The 22396-nt window shown below is 46.0% G+C and overlaps 1 protein-coding gene and 1 long non-coding RNA gene across 2 annotated transcripts in view; one reads left to right on the forward strand and one right to left on the reverse strand.

Annotated features, from left to right (window-relative positions):
• The window catches only part of LOC149442413 (A.superbus venom factor 1-like), a 476989-nt gene that overhangs the window by 234210 nt on the left and 220383 nt on the right, over positions 1 to 22396 (reverse strand). The window contains exons 15-17 of the mRNA XM_089656130.1: positions 19577 to 19738; positions 12993 to 13122; positions 3645 to 3725 (exon numbers count right to left, since the gene is read on the reverse strand). Coding sequence (XP_089512256.1) covers positions 3645 to 3725; positions 12993 to 13122; positions 19577 to 19738 — 373 coding nt within the window. The remainder of the gene's footprint in view (positions 1 to 3644; positions 3726 to 12992; positions 13123 to 19576; positions 19739 to 22396) is intronic.
• The window catches only part of LOC149442414 (uncharacterized), a 167122-nt gene that overhangs the window by 2733 nt on the left and 141993 nt on the right, over positions 1 to 22396 (forward strand). The window contains exon 2 of the long non-coding RNA XR_016307194.1: positions 19693 to 19865. This is a non-coding gene — a long non-coding RNA (uncharacterized LOC149442414). The remainder of the gene's footprint in view (positions 1 to 19692; positions 19866 to 22396) is intronic.

Consider the following 22396-nt stretch of genomic DNA (forward strand, 5'->3'; position numbering starts at 1 on the left):
ACTGAAATAAATTTACTTTTTGATGACATTCTAATTTATTGAGATGCACCTGTAAGTATCAATGATCCTGAAAAGGAGGATTGCCAGTTAGTGGTGTCTTTGGTTGCCCCTGTGTCTGCCCATTGAAGTTTTTTTAGCAGCTCTTGTTTATTTTATATTTTTCTTCACAACAGTTTTGATAAATGATACTGCTTTCACTTGAAGAAATGGACCGAGGTGTCTGAGAAATGTGTTGAGATTTATTTCTGTTTCACCATTCCCAGGATGATGTATCATGGCATTGGTATTGTTAAGACATTTGTTGAATGAATGTATACAGTATGTGTAAAGGGTGATGGTGTAGGGAAAAATGTGTGTGTGTGTGTGTGTGTGTGTGTGTGGAGGGGGGGGGGGGGACGAGTGAGCTCAACTAGGTTATCTTACATGGTTAGCAAGTCAGTTTGAAAAAAGACTAAAGTTCATCTTGTTTAACCAATAGAGAAAAAAAATATTAAACCTCCATATACACAACCTTATACCCACAGTTGATCCACAAGAGAAGGTGAACCCCCCCCCCCCCCCCAAAGCATGGTCCACTTTGCTCCAGCGAGGGAAAAAATTCCTTCCTGATCCCCACAGGAAGCAATCGGATATTCCTTGGATCAAGTCTCTGGTGTTATTACCTATAAATGTTAATATTCAGTCATATTTTGTGCATATAGGAATGTACCTAGCTTCTTTTAACTCCCCACCCAGTCTATTGTAAAATTAAGGCCAGGCGGGAGCTTCCTTATCCAAGCAGCAACACGATTTGCTTCCGCTGTGTTCTCCAGACACAGTAGAACAGAGTGATCGGTACCAGGCCACTGTGTCTGGCCCAGGTACCATGTTATCACTGTGACCAATCACAGCGATCACATTGTCACAAGTAAGCAACTGTCATGAATGACTTTCCTTCATGACAGCTTGCTTACTATTGTGATCTTGTGAATGGTCACAATGATCACATGGCATACAGGGCCAATCACAGCAGCCTTGTACCATGTGATAGTTGTGGCCAATCACAGCATCACAATAGTAAACAAGACTCATGACAGATAAAATGATTGTTGTTACAATGATCACCAATGTAACAAGCAATAACAGTGTAAAAAAAATCCCGATCCCCCAAAGTAGTATAATGACACTGCATTACTCTGGTGACAGTACATTAAAAAAATTGTAAAAAAATAAAACAATTGTGATCACCGTCACACCAGTTACAGTGTCCACGATCACCGCTACATCAGTTACAGTATCCGCAATCACCACTTCAGCAGTCATATTGTCTCTGATCACTGCCACAGCAGTCCCAGTGTCACTATAAGGACTTGTTCACATGTGTGATACTCTGAAGAGCCATTTATGTTCATATCCCTCTTCAGTGAGCATTTGACAGGCAGTGAGGAGGCATTGTATAGCCTCCTCACCACCTGCTTTAACCCCTTGGAACCCACACAAGCATCCCCATTCACTTGAATGGGCCACGATCAGCAGGAGTACAGAAAGTATCATTCCTGCCACAGCTGTGAAGCAAAGCATCATAGCCGCAACATGTATACACCCCCAGCAGCTGCCTCTGCAGCTAAAGGGGATAGCTGTTGAGAGGTGGTAAAACTGATGGACAACCGCAAGCTTTTACCCCCAGCCTCACATGCTAAAAAGCCCCGGTAGTGCAGCCCATCACAGTTCTCACACTAGCCACTCGTTCCCTTGGTCATTTTATGCTCTGCCTCTTGGTGTGTTTGTGAGTGCATCTTTTTTTCTCTACAAAATAAATACATATTGTTTTTAGCATACTAAACTGTAGCCTGTGTGTAGGTTGTTTCTCTTCGCTTTTATTGCTGTCTGTGCCCCCATCAGGGAGATTCACCCTCTCTGTTAGACTTACAGTTATCGTCGAAATAAAATCCCAAACTTTGGGACAAGACCAGAATGATAATAGAAGGGCAATCTTCTAATGGGTACACTGATTTTGGTGACCCTGGTGACACCTCAGAATTCCTTCACTTTGGAGGGATTTCTTCTCACTTTCTGTTTTGGCTATAGGACAGGAATATAAAGGAAAATCCCCCCAATGGGACACAGATGGCAAAAAAAAAACCTGACGGGTTTTAAACCTCCCTTACTCTATCAAATATGCCTTATTTGCCCCATAGTTGCCCAATTAAACAGTGCATTGAGGTCAGCTTGTAAGTTGGAAACATCCTGTAAGGATGATTATCTTCCAGGCCCCACCTCTGATTGGACAATGAAGGAGTAGCAACAGAATATAAGTCAGCTTTCTGTTCTATCCTCCAATCAGCATGTTCTTTGTTAAATAAGTTACAATGCAGACACCTGATTGGCTTCTGATACTGCTCCTCCCTTTAGCATACATATTGCTGTACAGGGAATTACAAAAGGTTCATTCAAAGTAAAATCCAGGTACTAGCTGCATTTAGAAATACATTTCTTTATTTTAATGAATACAAAACAGCATTAATTCACGCAAGTTTATTTTGGAGTGCTGGATTTAGAGTACTAGATTGGGCTGGTCGTTTTGCTACCATAAAGATGAATTCCAGGTATAGATATTTTTACATAATTACATTGATCCAGCTTGGGTGAACTTGGGTGTACAGTACATACCATACCTGTGGTATCTCTCTAGACGATGAAAAATCGTTGGGGTAGATACTCCTACTTCCGTGATCTCTACTATCTCCTGTGCTGAGGGCTGCCCTGCTGCATTGGGAACACAGGAGGTCACCCGCTGGGCACGGGTGCCGTAAAGAGATCACTTTTCTCAATGAATGCAAAGTATTTCCTGGTTGGACAAGGTGGATATCACTGGCCTACCTCTGCACCTTGTCCAATCAGAGAAAGCTTGGCATTTACTGAGAACATGTAAAGGGATCTTTGAATGGCACCCGTGCCAAGCTGGTGACCTTCTGTGTTCACAATGCAGCAGGGCAGCTGCTTCGTACGTGAAACCCAGAAGCTAGTGGATTCCTACTACAGTGATTTCCAGATTCTAGAGGGATCCCACCAGTATGGTATATGCATAGTTACATTGGATCAAGCTGAACCAGTGTAACTATGTAAAAATATCTAAACCTGTAATTAGTATCTAATGTAGAACTCCAGTCAAAATGTATTGTTTAAGTCAATATATAAGGGGTAAGGGAGAGAACTGATATCAGGTTTTTATTGCCTTCTGTATGCTATTCATTGCATGAACCTCTATATAATTATTTTTAATATTGTAGTAACCAGTTCTATAAGCACATTAATTGTCAATATTTGCAGTACACATGCAAATATAATCGTAAATTATGTTGTGGTATATTTTTTATGTCAATAGATGTATTAGGCTTGAAAGAGCAGGTTCATGGCACCAGTATACTTGGGCACAGAAAGGTCATCACAATAAAGGATCCCAGCAAAGAATAGTGAGTATGCAAACAAGGGGTTTGTATAATGAAGGGTTAATGTGAGACAATCCTTTGGATAAGGCCCCAGAATGCATAAATATACCAGATCCAAATCTTCTGTCAAAAGCGAACATACATTCCTTTGAGTTCTTTAATCCTAGTTAGATATATACATTGCAGACATTGTAATGAGATTTGTCCTAATTTTACCTTTGGCATTTTTTCTAGCAATTAGTTTCTCTGTTTCACGCTTTCCACGGGTCACCCTTTTGTTGCCCTTACAAAAATGCTCTGCAAAAAAATTACCAAAAATATTAACAGTTAAATAAATTATTAATTCATAATAACTTAAATGAGAAAGTAATAGAACAAGAGGATTTCAGATGACCAAGATTTTAGGATGGTGGTTAGATAAACAATACCCTAGTGAGTCAGCTGGGGCAATTCTAGAGGAAAGAATTCCAAAGTTGGACCAGCCTAACAGTAAGAACCTTTTTTTATGATGTAGATAAAATTACTTTTCTGCAAGTTTAATCTTTTTATTGCCACCAACGTAAAGCATATGTCTGTGGCAGCAGCGGCTTCTACACTTATTGAGTGGGCAAGGCAGGTGTAAATAGGTAGAGTAGAGGGAGATCACCGAACATCTGTTCACTGGGTCTAGATGTGTGGGGACCACATGAGTGTAGATGTGTGTGGTCAGCATGGGTCTAGATGTGTGTTACCAACACGGGTCTAGATGTGTGTGGCCAGCACGGGTCTAGATGTGTGTGTGTGGCCAGCACGGGTCTAGATGTGTGTGGCCAGCACGGGTCTAGATGTGTGTGGCCAGCACGGGTCTAGATGTGTGTGGCCAGCACGGGTCTAGATGTGTGTAGCCAGCACGGGTCTAGATGTGTGTGGCCAGCACGGGTCTAGATGTGTGTGGCCAGCACGGGTCTAGATGTGTGTGGTCAGCACGGGTCTAGATGTGTGTAGTCAGCACTGGTCTAGATGTGTGTGGCCAGCATGAGTGTAGATGTGTCAAGTTGACATGGGTCTAGATGTGTGCGGCCAGCATGGGTCTAGATGTGTCTGATCAGCATGGTTCTAGATGTGTCTGATCAGCATGGGTCTAGATGTGTCTGATCAGCATGGGTCTAGATGTGTGTGGCCAAGCATGGGTCAAGATATGTGTGGCCAACACAGGTGTATACTGTATATGCATGGCTAGAACAGGTCTAGGTGTATGTGGCCAGCATGGGTCTAGATATGTGAAAAAAGAAAGATCGAGTATCTAGCTGCTCGTCCACAGCATAAAATCAAACAGAAATAACCCCCTTTGGGACTTTAATGCAGCTGACATACCATCACACATATATTCATAAAAAACTTGTTTCTCATATACTTTATTGTACAGAATTATTATTAAAAAATACATTGCAATTTAAAAACACACTGGCTCTGATAGTGTCAGGTACCTACTGATGGTAGCTCTAGAGCTCCACAGACCGGATTTCCCCAGGGCGGAGTCTAAGCCCCAATCTGCTTGTTCACCAGAGCCCCTGATGGTGGGGATGGACTTGGAGCAGACTGAGACCCAGTCGCGGCCCCTGGGTACGCCCAGCTGTAGTAGAAGGAACCGCCAGTGGTACGCAGCAGGATGAGAGCCTGATGTGAAGAGGCAGAGCAGGCCCAGACAGCAACGGATGGATCGGTGCAGGATGGATGGACAGGACACATCGTGAAGCAGTAGTCGAAGTCAGACAGGCCAGGGCGGTAACAGTGGAGGTGGAACAGTACAGAACAGTTGGCAGAGAATGGTCAGGTCACAGGCCAGGTTCAACAGCAGGAGGTCAGATAATCAGGAACAGGCAGAACAATAGTCGGACGAGCCAGAGGTCAGCGCAGGAGACGGTCAACAGCAATCAGGGTCAGGCTGGGTCGGCAACAGGATACTCTCAAAGGAAAACAGGATAACAGGAATGAGCTGGAACAAGACCATACGGCAACTTGAGCATACAAGAGTCGGTTTAAATAGTGCGCCCTGCACTGTCATTGGTGCCAGGTGTGCGCCCTTGTGCGCGAGTGTGCATGCGCGGGCGCGATTGTTGCTGCGGGCACCTATGTCCGAGCGCCTGTACGTTGGTTCGTATTAGATTTCCACGCATGCGCAGACCCGTGCGCTGCGGAGAAACCCGAGATCCCTGACATTGCCCCCCCCTTAAGTCTCCGGATGCCCAACTGACTTCTCTTAAGGGGCTGGTTATGAAAAAATTCTTGAATTAACCTCGTAGCATGAACATTTTTGGCTGGTTCCCACAAATTTTCTTCTGGGCCATAGCCCTTCCACTTAATGAGGTACTGCATTAGACCTCTCCTCTTCTTGCAGTCTAAGATCATTTCTACCTCAAATTCTTCTTCTCCATCAATGTCTATGGCCTCCGGGGGTCTAGACCTACGGTCTGGAAAAGGCTCCGGTGCTGCAGGTTTTAACAGAGACACATGGAAGACAGGATGTATCTTGAAGGATTCAGGAAGTGCTAGCTCATAAGCAACCTCATTAATTTTCCGTATTACCTGGAATGGGCCCACGAACTTGGGTGCCAATTTCCTTGACGGACAAGCCAACTTCACATAGGTCGTTGCCAACCAGACTTGATCTCCCGGGTACAAGATCAATTCGCCTCTTCTCCTTCTATCAAAGGCTTTCTTATTGTCTTCCTGAGCCTTCGCGATTGCCTCCTGCAACACCTTGTTATTGGACGAAAAGAAATCCAGCGTATCCTGAGCGGCAGGAACCGAAATTTCCGGAATCAGATCAGGCAGGAATGTAGGATGGAACCCATAATTGGCGAAAAACGGGGATTGCTTGGTGACGGAGTGACTCCCATTATTGTAGGCGAAGTCCGCTAAAGGCAGGAGTGCCAGCCAGTCATCCTGGAGGAAAGAAGTGTAACACCTGAGGTATTGCTCTAGGGTTTGGTTGGTCCGTCCATTTGTTTGCGGATGGTATGCAGAAGAAAAGGATAGCTTGATTTCTAAGATTTCACACAGGGCTCTCCAGAACTTCGAGGTGAACTGAACCCCTCGGTCCGAGACAATATCCCTAGGCACCCCATGGAGCCTTACAACTTCCTTAATGAAGATCCGTGCAGTTTCTGGCGCCGAAGGTGTATTCTTTAATGGTAGAAAGTGGGCCTTTTTTGACAGACGATCCACTACCACGAAGATCGCAGGATGATCTTGGGAGGGTGGAAGTTCCACAATGAAGTCTATGGATATCATCTTCCACGATCTATCCGGTACTGGCAAAGGTCGTAACAAGCCCCAGGCCTTGCTTCTGGTGGGCTTGTTTCTGTTGCAGATAGTACAAGTCTTCACATATGTCTCGCAGTCTTTAGCCATACTTGGCCACCAGAACATGCGCTGCACCTGCTCTAATGTTTTCAACACTCCAAAATGGCCTGCCAATGGATGGTCATGGCAGTAGCCCAGGACCAGGGTTCATGCTTCCTCAGGTACCACAATCTGCTCCCCCTTCCACAAGAGTCCTTCTCTGTTCTGCACCAAAACTGCGGATGGACTGGGTATTCCTACAGATGCTGCTTGCAACCTGGACAGGAGTTCAGGACTGTAGTAATAAAAAATTCCCTGCAGGCAGGATAGTGTCAGGTTTAGAGATTTCCTCTGGATCTTCAAACATGCAAGAGAGCGCGTCGGGTTTCGTGTTCTTAGACCCCGGTCTAGAGGTTATGTGAAAAACAAATCTTGAAAAGAGCAGCACCCATCTGGCCTGGCGTGATCTCAAGTGCTTAGCCGTCCTCAAATACTCCAAATTCTTATGGTCTGTTTAGATTAAGATCGGGTGCATGGCCCCCTCCAGCAGGTACCTCCATTCTTCCAGTACCGTCTTGATTGCCAAGAGCTCTCGGTCTCCAATATCATAATTTCTCTCTGCTGGTGTGAGCTTTCTGGAAAAGAAGGCTACGGGTGCATGAGGTCCTTAAGGCCCTTCCTTTGTGACAGGACCGCCCCTACTGCGTTTTCAGACGCATCTACCTCCAGTATGTAGGGTAAGGAAGAATCCGGGCGATTTAGGATGGAAGCTGCTGTAAACAACTTTTTCAGGGTTTCAAAAGCCACCTGTGCCTTGGGAGTCCACTGGAAATGAACCCCTATTTTCGTGAGTTGGGTGATGGGAGATACGAGACCCAAAAAGTTCTTGATAAACTTATGATAAAAATTGGCGAAGCCAATGAACCACTGTATACTCTTCTTATCAGAGGGCACCAGCCATTCTAAGATTGCAGAAATCTTCTGAGGGTCCATGGCAATTCCTGTGGTGGAGATGATTAATGCCAGGAACGAAATGCTGTGCCGCTCAAAGCTACACTTATCTGCCTTGGCATAGAGCCCGTGCTGGCGAAGTCGCTCTAACACGCTCCTGACATGATCCCGATGCGCCTCCAGGGATGAGGAAAAAATCAAAATGTAATCTAAGTAAATGACAACAAAAACATCTAAATAGTCCTTGAATACATCAATAATGAAGTGCTGAAATGAGGCAGGTGCGTTGCACAACCTGAACGGCATGACTAGATACTCAAAGTGGCCAAACCGGGTGCGGAATGCAGTCTTCCATTCATCCCCTTCTCGTATGCGGACCAAGTTATAGGCACCTCTCAGATCCAACTTGGTGAAGACAGAAGCCGTCTTCAGCCTCTGGAACAGCTCAGGGACTAAAGGAATGGGATAGCGGTTTTTCACAGTTAATTTATTCGATAGTCTACACAAGGACTTGTCCTTCTCCACAAAGAAGATTCCAGCTCCAGCTGGTGACGTAGAAGGACGGATAAACCTTTTTTGGAGATTCTCATCTATGTACTCCTTTAAAACCCCCCAATTCCCGTTCTGATAAAGGAAAGATTCGCCCGAAGGAAATCTCAGACCCCCGGAGAAGGTCGATCGGGCAATCTTCCAATTGATTTGGGGGTCATGTGTTCGTAACCAGGGAAGCCCCAAAATAGCTGGAAATAGGGGGGATGCGATGGCATCCAATCGAAGGAGTTCCTGATGGTGGCCAGCAACCGTAGTGCAGATCGGTGGGGTCTCGTGGTCTACCAACCCAGATTTGATATGGGACCCATCGGCCAGGAAGACGTTTAGACTGTGCTCCTTTGTCTGTAGGGGGATCTGCTGCTGGGCTGCAAAGTTCAGATCTATAAAACAGCTGCAAGCCCCTGAATTAATAACCGCCGTCACCAACACGGTTCTTCCGGAGAGCTGGAACGAGATAGGCACTGCTATATGATTTGAGTTGTGGAGACAAGCTTGAGACACAGCAGAAGAGATAGAGGCACACTTACTCAGCTTTGCCAGACAGGAGCACACAAAGTGGCCTGCTTCCCCACAGTAAAGGCAGAGGTTGTTAGCTGACGTCTTTGGCGTTCCTCAAATGTCAGCGAAGGTCGAATCAGTCCCAGTTGCATTGGCTCGGGTATGTTGGTAGTCTCAGGATTCTGGTTATTAACAAGAGGATTCGACTGGACTGGGAACCGAGGTAACACCCATGTCGGTCTCTGACCCTGGCTGGACCTTTCTTGCCTACGTTCCCGCAGCCTGCGGTCGATCTGAATGGCCAGGGTTATCAGATCTTCCAAAGAGTCGGGTATGCCCACTCTGGCTAGCTCATCCTTAAGCGGTTCAGACAGGCCCAAGCGAAACTGATGACGCAGGGCTGCGTCATTCAATCGGGTGTTGCCACTCCAACGTCTGAAGTCAGAGGCGTAGTCTTCCACCGCTCGGCGACCTTGTTGGAGCGTGTGCAGGGCTGCCTCAGCAGACGCTGCCTGCTGCGGATCATCATATAGCTGTGCCATTGCCTTGAAAAATACAGATACCGAATTCAGATACGGATGGCGGCCTTCCAGCAGACGGTGGGCCCAGCCCTGGGGTTCACCTTGCAGTAGGGATATGATGAACCCTACTTTCACGGATTCTGAGGAAAATATCCACAGCTGCAGGTCAAAGTATAATTGGCATGAGTTCCAGAAAGCCCTGAACCTCCCTCGATTCCCAATTGAAACGCTCCGGCGTCGGGACGCGGGGTTCAGGTGGAGGTAGTGTGACCACCGCTCCGGCAGAGGGTTCCGTAGAGTTCCTGGCTGGAGGCGGAGAAGCCGGATTCAGAGGTATGGACGCTGGTGAGGCTAGGGTCTGAATATGTCCTTCCAGGTGCGTATATCCCTCCTGTAGAGTCTTGACTGCTTGGGTGAGTGCTGCCAGGTGTTGGCAAATCTCATCCAGAGGAGATGGTCCTCTTCCAGGCTCAGACATGGCCGTATGGTACTGTCAGGTACCTACTGACGGTAGCTCTAGAGCTCCACAGACCGGATTTCCCCAGGGCGCGGAGTCTAAGCCCCAATCTGCTTGTTCACCAGAGCCCCTGATGGTGGGGATGGACTTGGAGCAGACTGAGACCCGGTCGCAGCCCCTGGGTACGCCCAGCTGTAGTAGAAGGAACCGCCAGGGGCACGTAGCAGGATGAGAGCCTGATGTGAAGAGGCAGAGCAGGCCCAGACAGCAATGGATGGATCGGTGCAGGATGGATGGACAGGACACACCGTGAAGCAGTAGCGAAGTCAGACAGACCGGGTCGGTAACAGTGGAGGTGGTACAGTACAGAGCAGCAGGCAGAGAATGGTCAGATCACAGGCCAGGTTCAGCAGCAGGAGGTCAGATAATCAGGAACAGGCAGAAGAATAGTCGGATGAGCCAGAGGTCAGGGCAGGAGACGGTCAACAGCAATCAGGGTCAGGCTGGGTCGGCAACGGCATACTCTCACAGGAAAACAGGATAACAGGAATGAGCAGGAACTAGACCATATGGCAACTTGAGCATGCAAGAGTCGGTTTAAATAGTGCGCCCTGCACTGTCATTGGTTCCAGGCACGTGCCTGTGTGCGCAAGTGTGCATGCGCGGCCGCGATTGTTGCCGCGGGCGCCTATGTCCTAGCGCCTGTACGTTGGTTTGTATTAGATTTCCGCGCATGCACAGACCCGTGCGTCGAGGAGAAACCCGAGATCCCTGACAGATAGCTATTCCAGGGATATATTCTCCTTGCAAGATTACCACAATACAAAATTCCCAAGAAGCTCCAACGCGTTTCAAATATTTCAATTTTAGATCTTCTTCAGGGAGGCATAAGTGCAAGAGGGATCTCTGAATGCACATACACTATATTGCCAAAAGTATTGGGACACCCCTCCAAATCATTGGATTCAGGTGTTACAATCACCTCCATAGCCACAGGTGTAGAAAATTAAGCACCTAGGCATGCAGACTGCTTCTACAAACATTTGTGAATGAATTGGTTGCTCTCAGGATCTCAGTGACTCCAAGTGTGGTATCATGATAGGTTGCCACCTATGCAATAAGTCCATCCGTGAAATTTCCTTGCTACTAAATATTCCACGCTCAACTGTTAGTGGGATTATAACAAAGTTGAAGCAGCTGGGAACAACAGCAACTCAGCCACAAGGTGGTAGTCCACGTAAAATGACAGAGCGGGGTCAGTGCATGCTGAAGCTTAAAGTGCTAGAAGTCACCAATTGTCTGCAGAGTCAATAGCTAAAGACCTCCCAACTTCATGTGGCCTTCAGGTTATCACAACAACAGTGCGTAGAGAGCTTCAGGGAACGGGTTTCCATGGCCGAGCAGCTGTATCCAAGCCTTACATGCAAAGTGTCAAATGCAGTGGTGTAAAGCACACCGCCACTGGACTCTAGAGCAGTGGAGACATGTTCTCTGGAGTGATAAATTACGCTTCTCTGTCTGGCAATCTGATGGAAGTGTCTGGGTTTGGCAGTTGCCAGAAGAACGGTACTTGCCTGACTGCATTGTGCAAAGTGTAAAGTTTGGTGGAGGGGGGATTATGGTGTGGGGTTGTTCTTCAGGGGTTGGGCTTGGCCCCCTAGTTCCAGTGAAGGGAACTCTTAAGGCGTCACCATACCAAGACATTTTGGACAATTTCATGCTCCCACCTTTGTGGGAACAGTTTGCGGATGGCCCCTTCCTGTTCCAACATGACTGTGCACCAGTGCACAAAGCAAGGTCCATAAAGACATGGATGAGTGAGTTTGGGGTGGAGAAACTTGACTGGCCTGCACAGAGTCCTGACCTCAACCCCATAGAACACCTTTGGAATTAATTAGAGTGGAGGCTGTGACCAGGCCTTCTCGTCCGACATCAATGCCTGACCTCACAAATGCACTTCTGGAAGAATGGTCAAACCTTCCCATAGATACACTCCTAAACCTTGTGGACGGCCTTCCCAGAAGAGTTGAAGCTGTTATAGCTGCAAAGGGCGGGGCCAACTCAATATTGAACCCTACAGACTAAGACTGTGATTAAAGTTCATGAGCGTGTAAAGGCAGAGGTCCCAAAACTCTTGGTAATTTAGTATATTTGAGGTTAGTAATAAGTTGTGTGTAAGGACATCAATGACAGTTCTACAATCTCCATTTTCATACTTACAAAACCATAGTTGAGTGGTTAATGTTTATCAGAGCAATCTTAAAAATACTGGCATTCAAGATGGGATTGCATGGTCCAACATTCGATAGTGTAAATAATCAGGAGGACAAGACTGGTCACATACCCATCTCATAATACTGGTGGCAGAGAAGAAAAAAACAGATCACACTCCATATCCTTCTATAATCATCAAATAATAAAACAGAGAAATTAGAGACAAAACATTTACAGGTGACAAAAAAAAAAAGACTGGCTTATAATTTTTTGACACTTGTATATGGTATGTGACCACTCTTGTCCTGCTTATTGATTACACCAGCAAACTTTGGACCATACAATCCCATCTTGAATGCAAGTATTTTTAAGATTGCTCTGATAAACATTAACTGCTCACCTATTGTTTTGCAGGCATGAAAATGAAGATTGTGTAATTGTCAATGATGTCCTTACACACAACTTATTACTAACCTCAAATATGTCCATTCGGAGATCCCTCTTGCTTTTATGCCCCCTGAAGAAGATCTAAAATTGAAATTATTGAAACGTGTTGGAGTTTCTTGGGAATGTTGCATTATTGTAATCTTACAAACAGAATATATTCCTAAATTAGCGATCAGAGCCAGTGTGTTTTTAAATTGGAATGTATTTTTTAATAACAATTCAGTACAATAAAGTATATGAAAAAAAAATGTATGAATATACTGTATGTGTGATGATATGTCAGCTGTATTAAAGTCCCAAAGGGGTTATTTCTGTTTGCATTGGGGTCTAGATATGTGTGGCCAGCACAGGTGTATACTGTATATGCATGGCTAGAATGGGTCTAGATGTGTGTGGCCAGCTCAGGTCTAGATGTGTGTGGCCAGCTCAGGTCTAGATGTGTGTGGCCAGCTCAGTTCTAGATGTATGTGGCCAGCTCAGGTCTAGATGTGTGTGGCCAGAATGTGTCTAGATTTGTGTGTTCAGTTCAGGTCTAGATGTACACCAAGCACAAGTCAAATGTGCGTGTCCAGTTCAGGAATGGATGTGTGTTATCATCACCTATTCTCTGATTTGTTGTTCCTTGGAAATTTGTTTGTAATGTAAGTCCAGCATCATAAAACACTCCCAGAGAACTGTTTCCACTTCCTGTGGTACATCCAATGTCAGATTTCTCAATCCAATTCCAAACCTTGGAAAGAAATACAGCAAAATAGTTAATTGACAAGCATACAGTACATTTATCTCTATTTTCACTTATTTGAATATAAATGGACAACAACTAAAACAAGCATCTGTAATCATCAAATGATTATCATAAATGACCTTCCAGATTAGCTTTATAATCATCATCATCATCATCATCCTGATACATCCCTTCTTGCTGCCACCATCAGTGATCAGTATCCATCTTTTGATATAATCCATACTTCATTATTCATAAAAATAATCCATTCTGCATCACTCATTGTAATCTCTTACAATCCTTATGGCCATAATTATTATCATTAATAAGATTCATTAATTGTCAACATCATCAGCTTCAGTCAATCATCATTATCAGTCGTCATCCACCACCACTTAGAGTATATTTATCACTATTAGAGATGAGCGAATCGAACATGACGAAGTGGAATTCGTTCCGAAGATTTGGAAAAATTCGATTCGCGACGAATCCGAAGATTAACAAACTTCGGATGCACGAATCGAATTTTCCCAAAAATGGCGGCGACATGTGTGGCGACGGAGCGGGGATCTCTGGGAAGGCGCGCAGACAAGGCGCGCTGACCCATAATGCATTCATTCATGACATGTGATCGCATTAGCCAATCAGCAGCCAGCCAGCCAGCACTGTGTAATGGTAGAGCTATAAATCGCGGCCATCTTAGAATTCTCCATTAGCCTCTGGTCATTCAAGAGAGACAGACCTGTGTGTATTAAGGGACAGAGTTAGGGCCACAGAGACTTTAGGGCCACAGAATCGTTACTCAGGGACACAGAATCGTTACTCAGGGACACAGAATCGTTACTTAGGGCCACAGCTATCAAAGAATCGAAAATTTAAAGTGACATACACCCTTTTTTTTTTTGGTGGCTGTCGTGCACAGTTGGTGCTGCAACTGACCGATTGTGCTAAATAAACTGACTTTCTGCTTCACAACCACTATTGTACGTTCAAAGAGTTAAATCCATTTACACGCCGGCTGGCGGTAATATTTTTTGGGTGATTAGTGCATTCCAGTGATGTAAACGTACAGTTTCCAGCCAACGGCAAGCTGCAATTGACCGATTGTGCTAAATAAACTGACTTTCTGCTTCACAACCACTATTGTACGTTCAAAGAGTTAGATCCATTTACACGCCGGGTGGCGGTAATATTTTTTGGGTGATTAGTGCATTCCAGTGACCTAAACGTACAGTTTCCAGCCAACGGCAAGCTGCAATTGACCGATTGTGTACAATAAACTGACTTTCTGCTTCACAACCACTATTGTACGTTCAAAGAGTTAAATCCATATACACGCCGGGTGGCGGTAATATTTTTTGGGCGATTAGTGCATTCCAGTGACATAAACGTACAGTTTCCAGCCAACGGCAAGCTGCAATTGACCGATTGTGCTAAATAAACTGACTTTCTGCTTCACAACCACTATTGTACGTTCAAAGAGTTAAATCCATATACACGCCGGGTGGCGGTAATATTTTTTGGGTGATTAGTGCATTCCAGTGACATAAACGTACAGTTTCCAGCCAACGGCAAGCTGCAATTGACCGATTGTGCTAAATAAACTGACTTTCTGCTTCACAACCACTATTGTACGTTCAAAGAGTTAAATCCGGTTTTATTTTTGGGGTGCTTATTGAATTAAAGAGTATGTCAGACAACACGCAGAGGAGTGGCAGAGGAGGCAATGTTTCAGGAGCGAGCAGACGTGGCAGCAGAGGAAGGGGTCGAGGCAGCACTAGTCGCAGCCAGAGGCCAGTGCTCCCGGTGTCATCCAGCGGTCGTGTCTCCACCGACAACCCTGCCATCATCGATTGGTTGACTCGGTCGTCTTCCTCTTCCCAGGTCACCTCTGACACCTACAGCCAACGGTCGGTGGGTACGTCAGACACAACCGTTAGTTGGCATGGCCCGGGAGCAAGCCCACTGAAATCTCGTGTCCTCGACCTGCCCCTGTCCTTTGGTGTTCCCTCACCAAGCGAAGTATCGCATGCTGTGGGCTCAGCCCCACTGTACAGTGAGGAAGAGCTAACAGAGGGCGGTCAGGAACGGGGGGAGACATCCGCCTCTTCAGCAGCCAGGCGAAGAAGTACTGGCGAGGAGAGTGGCTCGGTAGCCGGTCTAGAGACAGGTCTGTCTCCTGACCCACACGCAGCCGAGGGGGCTAGTAGTGACGCGGAGACCCTAATTGATGATGATGAGGCTGATCGCACTTGGCAGCCTCGTCGTCATCAGGCTATTGCTTCCGCATCATCAGGAGAAGAGGGTGCCAGCTTGCCAGCGAGCAAAACAGTCGGTGGGTTGCCCAGGAGGCAGCAGGGTCGCAGCAGTGTCAGTGGAGCCAAACGGCCACGGAGTAGAGCACCAGCTCCACTGCAGCCTACCACCATGGCCAGTAGTGGTGCCGGTGTGCAAGGAGGAAGTAGCAGTCAGCCAGTGAGGAGTAGCGGGGGCAAAGTTTCCTACTCGGCGGTGTGGCAATTTTTCGTCACGCCGCCCGAGGAAGTAAACGTAGCCGTATGTCGACTATGTGGCCAGAAAGTCAAGCGTGGCCAGGGGGCCAATGTTGGGACTACAGCGTTGCGTCAGCATATGCAGCGTCGCCATTCAGTGGCCTGGGAAAACCGTGATAAAGATACGGCGGTTCTGCCTGCCCCAGCCCCAGCCCCCGCTCCATCACCCGCTCCGTTACTTGCTCCGTCACCCGACGTCAATCGCCCTCTATCAGCCAGTCAAGGCTCCAACACCTGTGCTGAAGGGAGTTGTCGCTCGTTGGCATCTTCCGCTCGTTCAGATGCTCCTTCTCCTGCTACTCCTCTTCACGGATTCCGTCAGCAGTCTTTCTTGGAATCCGTTTCCAAGAGACAACAGTTTGCGAGCACGCACCCGACGGTGCAAAAGCTGAACGTCCTCCTGTCCAAGTTGCTGGTGCTGCAGTCCCTCCCTTTCCAAGTGGTGGACTCAGCACCTTTCCGAGAAATGATGGCTTGTGCCGCGCCGCGGTGGAGAGTGCCAAGCCGGCATTTCTTCGCCAAAAAGGCAGTGCCAGCCCTGCATTCACATGTAGAAGAGATGGTGGGCCAGTCTTTGAGCATGTCGGTCTCTGCCAAAGTGTGCACGGCAGCGCCGACGTGTGGAGCTGTAACTACGGTCAGGGACAGTACATGTCATTTACGGCCCACTGGGTGAACGTGGTGCCGTCACAGCCGCACCAGCAACTTGGACAGGTCACGCCGCTTTTGCCTCCACGTTTGCACGTCCTTGGTCCAGCAAAGATGTCCGCCTCTACCACCTCTTCTTCCGCCGTGTCCTCAGCCGCCACCCCCGTGCCAAGTCCCATTACCCGACCGGCATATCACATGTGCAGGGAGCAACGGTGTCACGCTGTGCTGCACCTGGTATGCCTTGGCGAACGTAGTCACACAGGGGAGGAACTTCTCAGTATAATGAACAGAGAAATCGACAGATGGCTGTCTCCGCGCAAACTGAAAATCGGAACCATGTTGACCGACAACGGAAAGAACATGGTGTCTGCTCTGCGTCAAGGAAGGTTGTGCCATGCGCCATGCATGGCTCACGTGTTCAATCTGGTTGTCAAGCGGTTCCTAAAATCCACCATCCCACTGCAAGACATCCTTAAAATGTCACGTAAACTTTGCATGCATTTCAGCCATTCCTACACCGCAAAGCACACCCTCCTTGAGCTGCAGCGGCAGAACGGAATTCCACAGCATCGCCTGATCTGCGACGTTGCAACAAGGTGGAATTCAACCCTACACATGTTAGATCGCCTTTACGAACAGCGAAAGGCCATCACCGATTTCCTGATGTTACAAGCGGATAAAGGTACTCCCCTGTGTAACTTAGATGTCAGCCATTGGCAGCTCATGCGTGACACCTGCCGCTCAGGCTCAGGCCCTTTGAGGAGGCCATGCTATTCGTGAGTCGGCAGGACTATGGGATGAACGACGTCATTCCTCTGTTGCACGTCCTGGAACAAATGCTGTTAACAATGGCTGGTCAGGCTGCGGTAGACGTGGCGCACAGATCTCAACGCCACATGACCCCTGTGGGGGCAGGACAGGAAGAAGAGGAGGAGGTAGAGGAGGACATTGGTGCTCAGGAATTATTGAGTGAAATGGGTGGTTTTTCCACTCAGCGGACAGGAGTGGAGGAGCAGGAGCATCTGGTAGAGGAGGAGGAGGAGACAGAGGACCCAGACGCACCGTGGCAGTATGCTGTGGAGATGGAGGCAGGGAGTCCCTCGCATTCCTTGGCACAAATGGCCCATAGCATGCTCGGTTGCTTGCGTAGCTACAGCCGAATAATAACCATCAGACAGAGGGATGACTTTTGGCTGTCCACCTTGTTGGACCCTCGCTACCGTTCAAAAATGGTGGCCTTTTTCACACCTGCTGAGAGGGAGGCCAAAATAAAGTACTATAAAAACCACCTATGTAGTCATGCAGTATATAGCCCTATCGGCCACTTTCTGGCATCCAGTTGCTGTAGCCCCCATCACCACACTGTGCCACGGGCCCCTGTACCGCCTTCTCATACTGCTGCCAGATCCATCCTCTGCCATGTGCGTCTTTTTCGTCTGCTCACGCTGCTGGGTTCCAGTTTTAAACCTAGGCCTGTGTATGGCTTCCGAATACTGCTGCCTCCACCGCCACCCTGCGCCATGTGCCTCTGTCGTCTGCTCACGCTGCTGACGGCTTCCGCTTTTTAACCTAGGCCTGTGTATGGCTTCCGAATACTGCTGCCTCCACCGCCACCCTGCGCCATGTGCCTCTGTCGTCTGCTCACGCTGCTGACGGCTTCCGCTTTTTAAACTAGTCCTGTGTATGTCTTCCGAATACTGCTGCCTCCACCGCCACCCTGCGCCATGTGCCACTTTCAGGTCTCCTTACACTGTTGGTGGGTTCCATTTTGTGATAGGGTGCTGTATGGCCTTCCATTGCTGCTGCCTCCACCGCCACCCTGCGCCATGTGTCTCTGTCGTCTGCTCACGCTGCTGACGGCTTCCGCTTTTTAACCTAGGCCTGTGTATGGCCTTCAATTGAAGCTGCTTCTGCTCCGCCACTCTGCCATTGGACTCTTGATAGTCATCTCCCCACGCTGCTGCTGGGGGGACTTTTTAACATAGGCCTCTGTATGGCCTTCAATTTAAGCTGCTTACGCTTCGCCACTCTGCCATGGGCCCCTGTACCGCCTCCTCATGCTGCTGCCAGGCCCGTAATCTGCCATGGGCCCCCATACTGACTCCTCATGCTGCTGCCAGGTCCAGAGTGTGTCATGGGTCCCTGTACGGTCTCCTATTGCTGCTGTCTCCATCGCCACACTCTGCCATGTGCCACTTTCAGGTCTCCTCACACTGCTGGTGGGTTCCATTTTGTCATAGGGTGCTGTATGGCCTCCCATTGCTGCTGCCTCCACCGCCACACTGTGGCTCCACACTCTGGTTTTGGCCCCGTGACTGCCCAAATGAGTGAAGTGTGCGGTGATTCTAAGATCGACGGCACTCATCTGCATGTCATACTGAATGACAGTATTATTTCTCTTCCCCAGCAGACTCCAAGGGCATTTAAATTAAAGGTACAGTGTTCTGCACTAATATAAAGGCTCTCTGAAGCCTAGAAACACCCTTTTTATAAGTTAAATTCGCAGCGAATATATTCGCCTCGAATCAAATTTATTCCGCGAATTCGGCGAATCAGCCGAATCGAATTTTTGAATAATTCGCTCATCTCTAATCACTATCATTACTAATTGTGAACTATTTCAGTGTCAAACAATTGTTTTCACAGGTTGAGAGGAGGACTGCAACTAAATAATATATATATACATACATACATACACACATATATATATATATATACACACAAACACACACATTTTTAAATATAAAAATATTATTTAACAGCCGTATGTATTATAATAACACCAGGAAACACAGGCATGTAACAGGGATAACCCCTTTCAGGGAGCTCCAGCCTCAATGGCTTATCTTAATACCTCTGTTATATTTGCAAGGGTTTCCGAGAAGAGGCAGCAATAAAAAAAACTCCCTTAAATTGTGTCAATGGAAGTAATAATCACCCCAAATTCATTAGTGTTCTTGCGTGCAGTGCCGCAGGGAATGTTCCAGCAAACAGAACCCTGCTGCCTTTCTGCATTCTGGCTGTTCAACACACAAGCCGCAAGTTGGACAGCCCTAATCTATATCATCCTTGTCATCAATCATCATTATTGCCACATTCATCATTCAAATCTATCAATCTTTGTCATAATTGATTATAATCACTCATCATTGTCAGAATTTACCAATTATCATCTAACAACTGGGAGCACAGTTACATTTCATTAAAATGTGAAGCTCAGATTTTTTTATATTATTACAAAATGTATGTCCTCATACCTTGTTCTGGGAAAACTTAAACTTGTTATTGATTGCATAGACCCCTTTATCTACTGCCACCAATCCCACATTGGCCTGGTGATCTGCCATCAACTTCAGATTCATGTTTCCACCAGGTTCCTGAACTCTTGAGTCTGATTCACTGTACGGCGTCAATTGCAGCTGTTTAAAGAAAATTGCAGTCACTCAGATCATTCCATAATTGTTGCAGGAAAGGAATACTTGGGATGGACAGTGAACTAAAGAGTACAACATTTCTCCAGCACACTACCCATCCAGTCAGCACAAGGTGGGTTGAAAATAAAGGGTTTGTATTGCATGCTTTGTAAATACTGCGCATGTGTTTGCCACATCAAGGCATCTTTGCAAAGCGTAACCTTGAACTAAAGCATCAAAAATATATGTTTTATTGATATAGTATCCTCATGAAATGGTGAAGACTCACTCAATTTCAGTAGAAGTTCCTCCAGATTAAACAAAACATAAAAACCTGTTAAGACTCAAATAACCACTAAGTATAGAACAAACCAACTGCTTGTGATACTGAAAATCAAAAACTAAAAATCAAAAGTGCAATCATTTATGGAAATGTACTGTATATCTCATATTCAACACATATTAAAATCACTTGGCCAAGATTAATTTTAAAGACCAGCTCTTCTACTAAAAATCTATTTTAAAAAATCAGCACAAGTAGTAGGAAATGAGCATACAGCTAACACCAAATCATACAAAAATATTACATTAACATCCAAAAATAATAAATACATACTGGGGATGACTTACTAAAGGTAAATATACTGTGTACTTCAAGTGAGGTTGCTTTAGATCCGGCGGGAAATTCTGAAAAGGGGCAAAGCTCTGCTGATTTCTTTCATCCAATCATGTGCAAACAAAAATGCTGTTTTTTTTTATTTTCCTTGTATATTCCCTTCAGATGTAGAGCAGCTGCACTTTTAGTGTACTTGGAGCACACTTGCAGTGCACAGCCTATTTGCCTTTATTGAATCAACCCCATTGCATCTCTGCAAAGTGTGTTCCATAACTCAACTATTTAAGCTCACATCCTAGAACACGTATAGCTACGAATATGTGGAAAGCATGCTTGCCTTTACCGTAGTCCCTTCATCCTTCATCACAACAATACACCAGAAGCTAGACTCATTCAAGGCTTTGTATTTTGATGCAGACACACTGTGGGTCTATTGCTGCCTTGGCTTCTGTGTTGTCATACCTTTAAGAATAATGGGGGGGGGGACTTACAGGAGGACCCCCATGTTAGGATTTTTTTTTTGGCCCTCTGAGTGCTCAGCACTGGATGTCCATGAGAGTGGAGAGTTATGGCTTCTCCTTTTCTTACTTCATTCATCCTGGGGTATTTTCTATAACTTCTTCTTCCTTTTTTCTTGCTCTTTTCCCCCTTTTTCTGGTATTACATTGTAAAGCATGCCAAATGGAGATGGATACAAGTTCAGAGCATTCGCTGAATTTTAGTTACTTGTTTTGAGTGATATATGTAGATTGACATGTTTGATATTGTATACATGGTTGGTTTTTCATCTGCAATAATCTGTGATTTGCTACTTTCCTGCTCTTATCGTGCATATGCTGTCCCAATTTTACATGTTTGGGGTTTTTTTTGTCATTTATACTTTGTGTCAACTCTGCTGAATGCTTTGTGAAGTATTCTTTGTTTGTTAAATCAAACAGAAAAAAATAAAAAATGTTAATTACAAAAAAAGAATAATGGGGCTTTCCCAAAAGGTAAGCAAGCGCTCATATTATTCATGGCTATATTTGTGTCCCAGGTTTGGAGTTAGGATAGATTAGAGGTGTTTTGATCAGGGCTAGATTTCTGCATAGCCAACATGACCATGACTGACCATAGCCGGCATGACCATGACTGACCATAGCCAGCATGACCATGACTGACCATAGCCAGCATGACCATGACTGACCATAGCCAACAGGACCATGACTGTCATTTGGTAATTTCTAATAACACAGTTCTATGTCAATAAAAGATTTCAGACTGCTGACAACTATGACAAAATATTACAACTTTAAAAAACTTGCCATTCCTCTTACTAAATACCTTGGACTGTCTACTTTCAAAAAGGGGTCATTTGGGGGATATTTGTACTATCCTGCTGGTTTAGGTGCTCAAGAAATGAGATTGGTCCTCAGTACATTAGGATTGTAGCAGAATACATTTTGGCCTAAATTTATGAAAAACATTTATTTGCAAAATTTTATAAGAGAAATGAAGAAAAATTTTCTGTCTTTTTTAGTTTAAATAACAAAAAATAAATACCCTAGTGGTGATTAAATACCACCAAAAGAAATCTCTTTTTGTGAACAAAATGATAAAAATGTTATTTGGGTACAGTGTTGCATGACCGTGCAATTGTCACAGTGTGACAGCACTCAAAGCCGAAAATTGGCCTGGGCAGGAAGGGGGTGAAAGTGCCCAGTGTTACATTAACCTGGTTGGACATTTTTCTGTTGTGTGATGGGAATATAAAGAGGAGGAGTGATGCTTAGCATCTGAGTGGGCTTTGTTCTTGCAGCATGTGTTGGTATTCCTGGCCTGCTCTATCCTAGGAAGAGGTGAAAAGATTGGGAAAGTTCCACTCATAACTATGCCTGGGTTATTTGGGATAAGGAATCCATGAAGTGTAGAGGGAACCGGAGGAAGCCAGCCTATGGACTGCAGAGGCTGAGCCACAGGAAGAAGCTCTCTGACCATGCCTTCAGGTTTTGTGAGTTGCAGGACCAGACCTCTGGCCTTTTGCAACTGGACAGAACCCAATGACTGAA

This window comes from Staurois parvus, unplaced genomic scaffold (assembly GCF_062004578.1).
Source record: "Staurois parvus isolate SC_StPar_1 unplaced genomic scaffold, SC_StPar_1.0 ptg000887l, whole genome shotgun sequence".
Lineage (NCBI taxonomy): Eukaryota > Metazoa > Chordata > Amphibia > Anura > Ranidae > Staurois > Staurois parvus.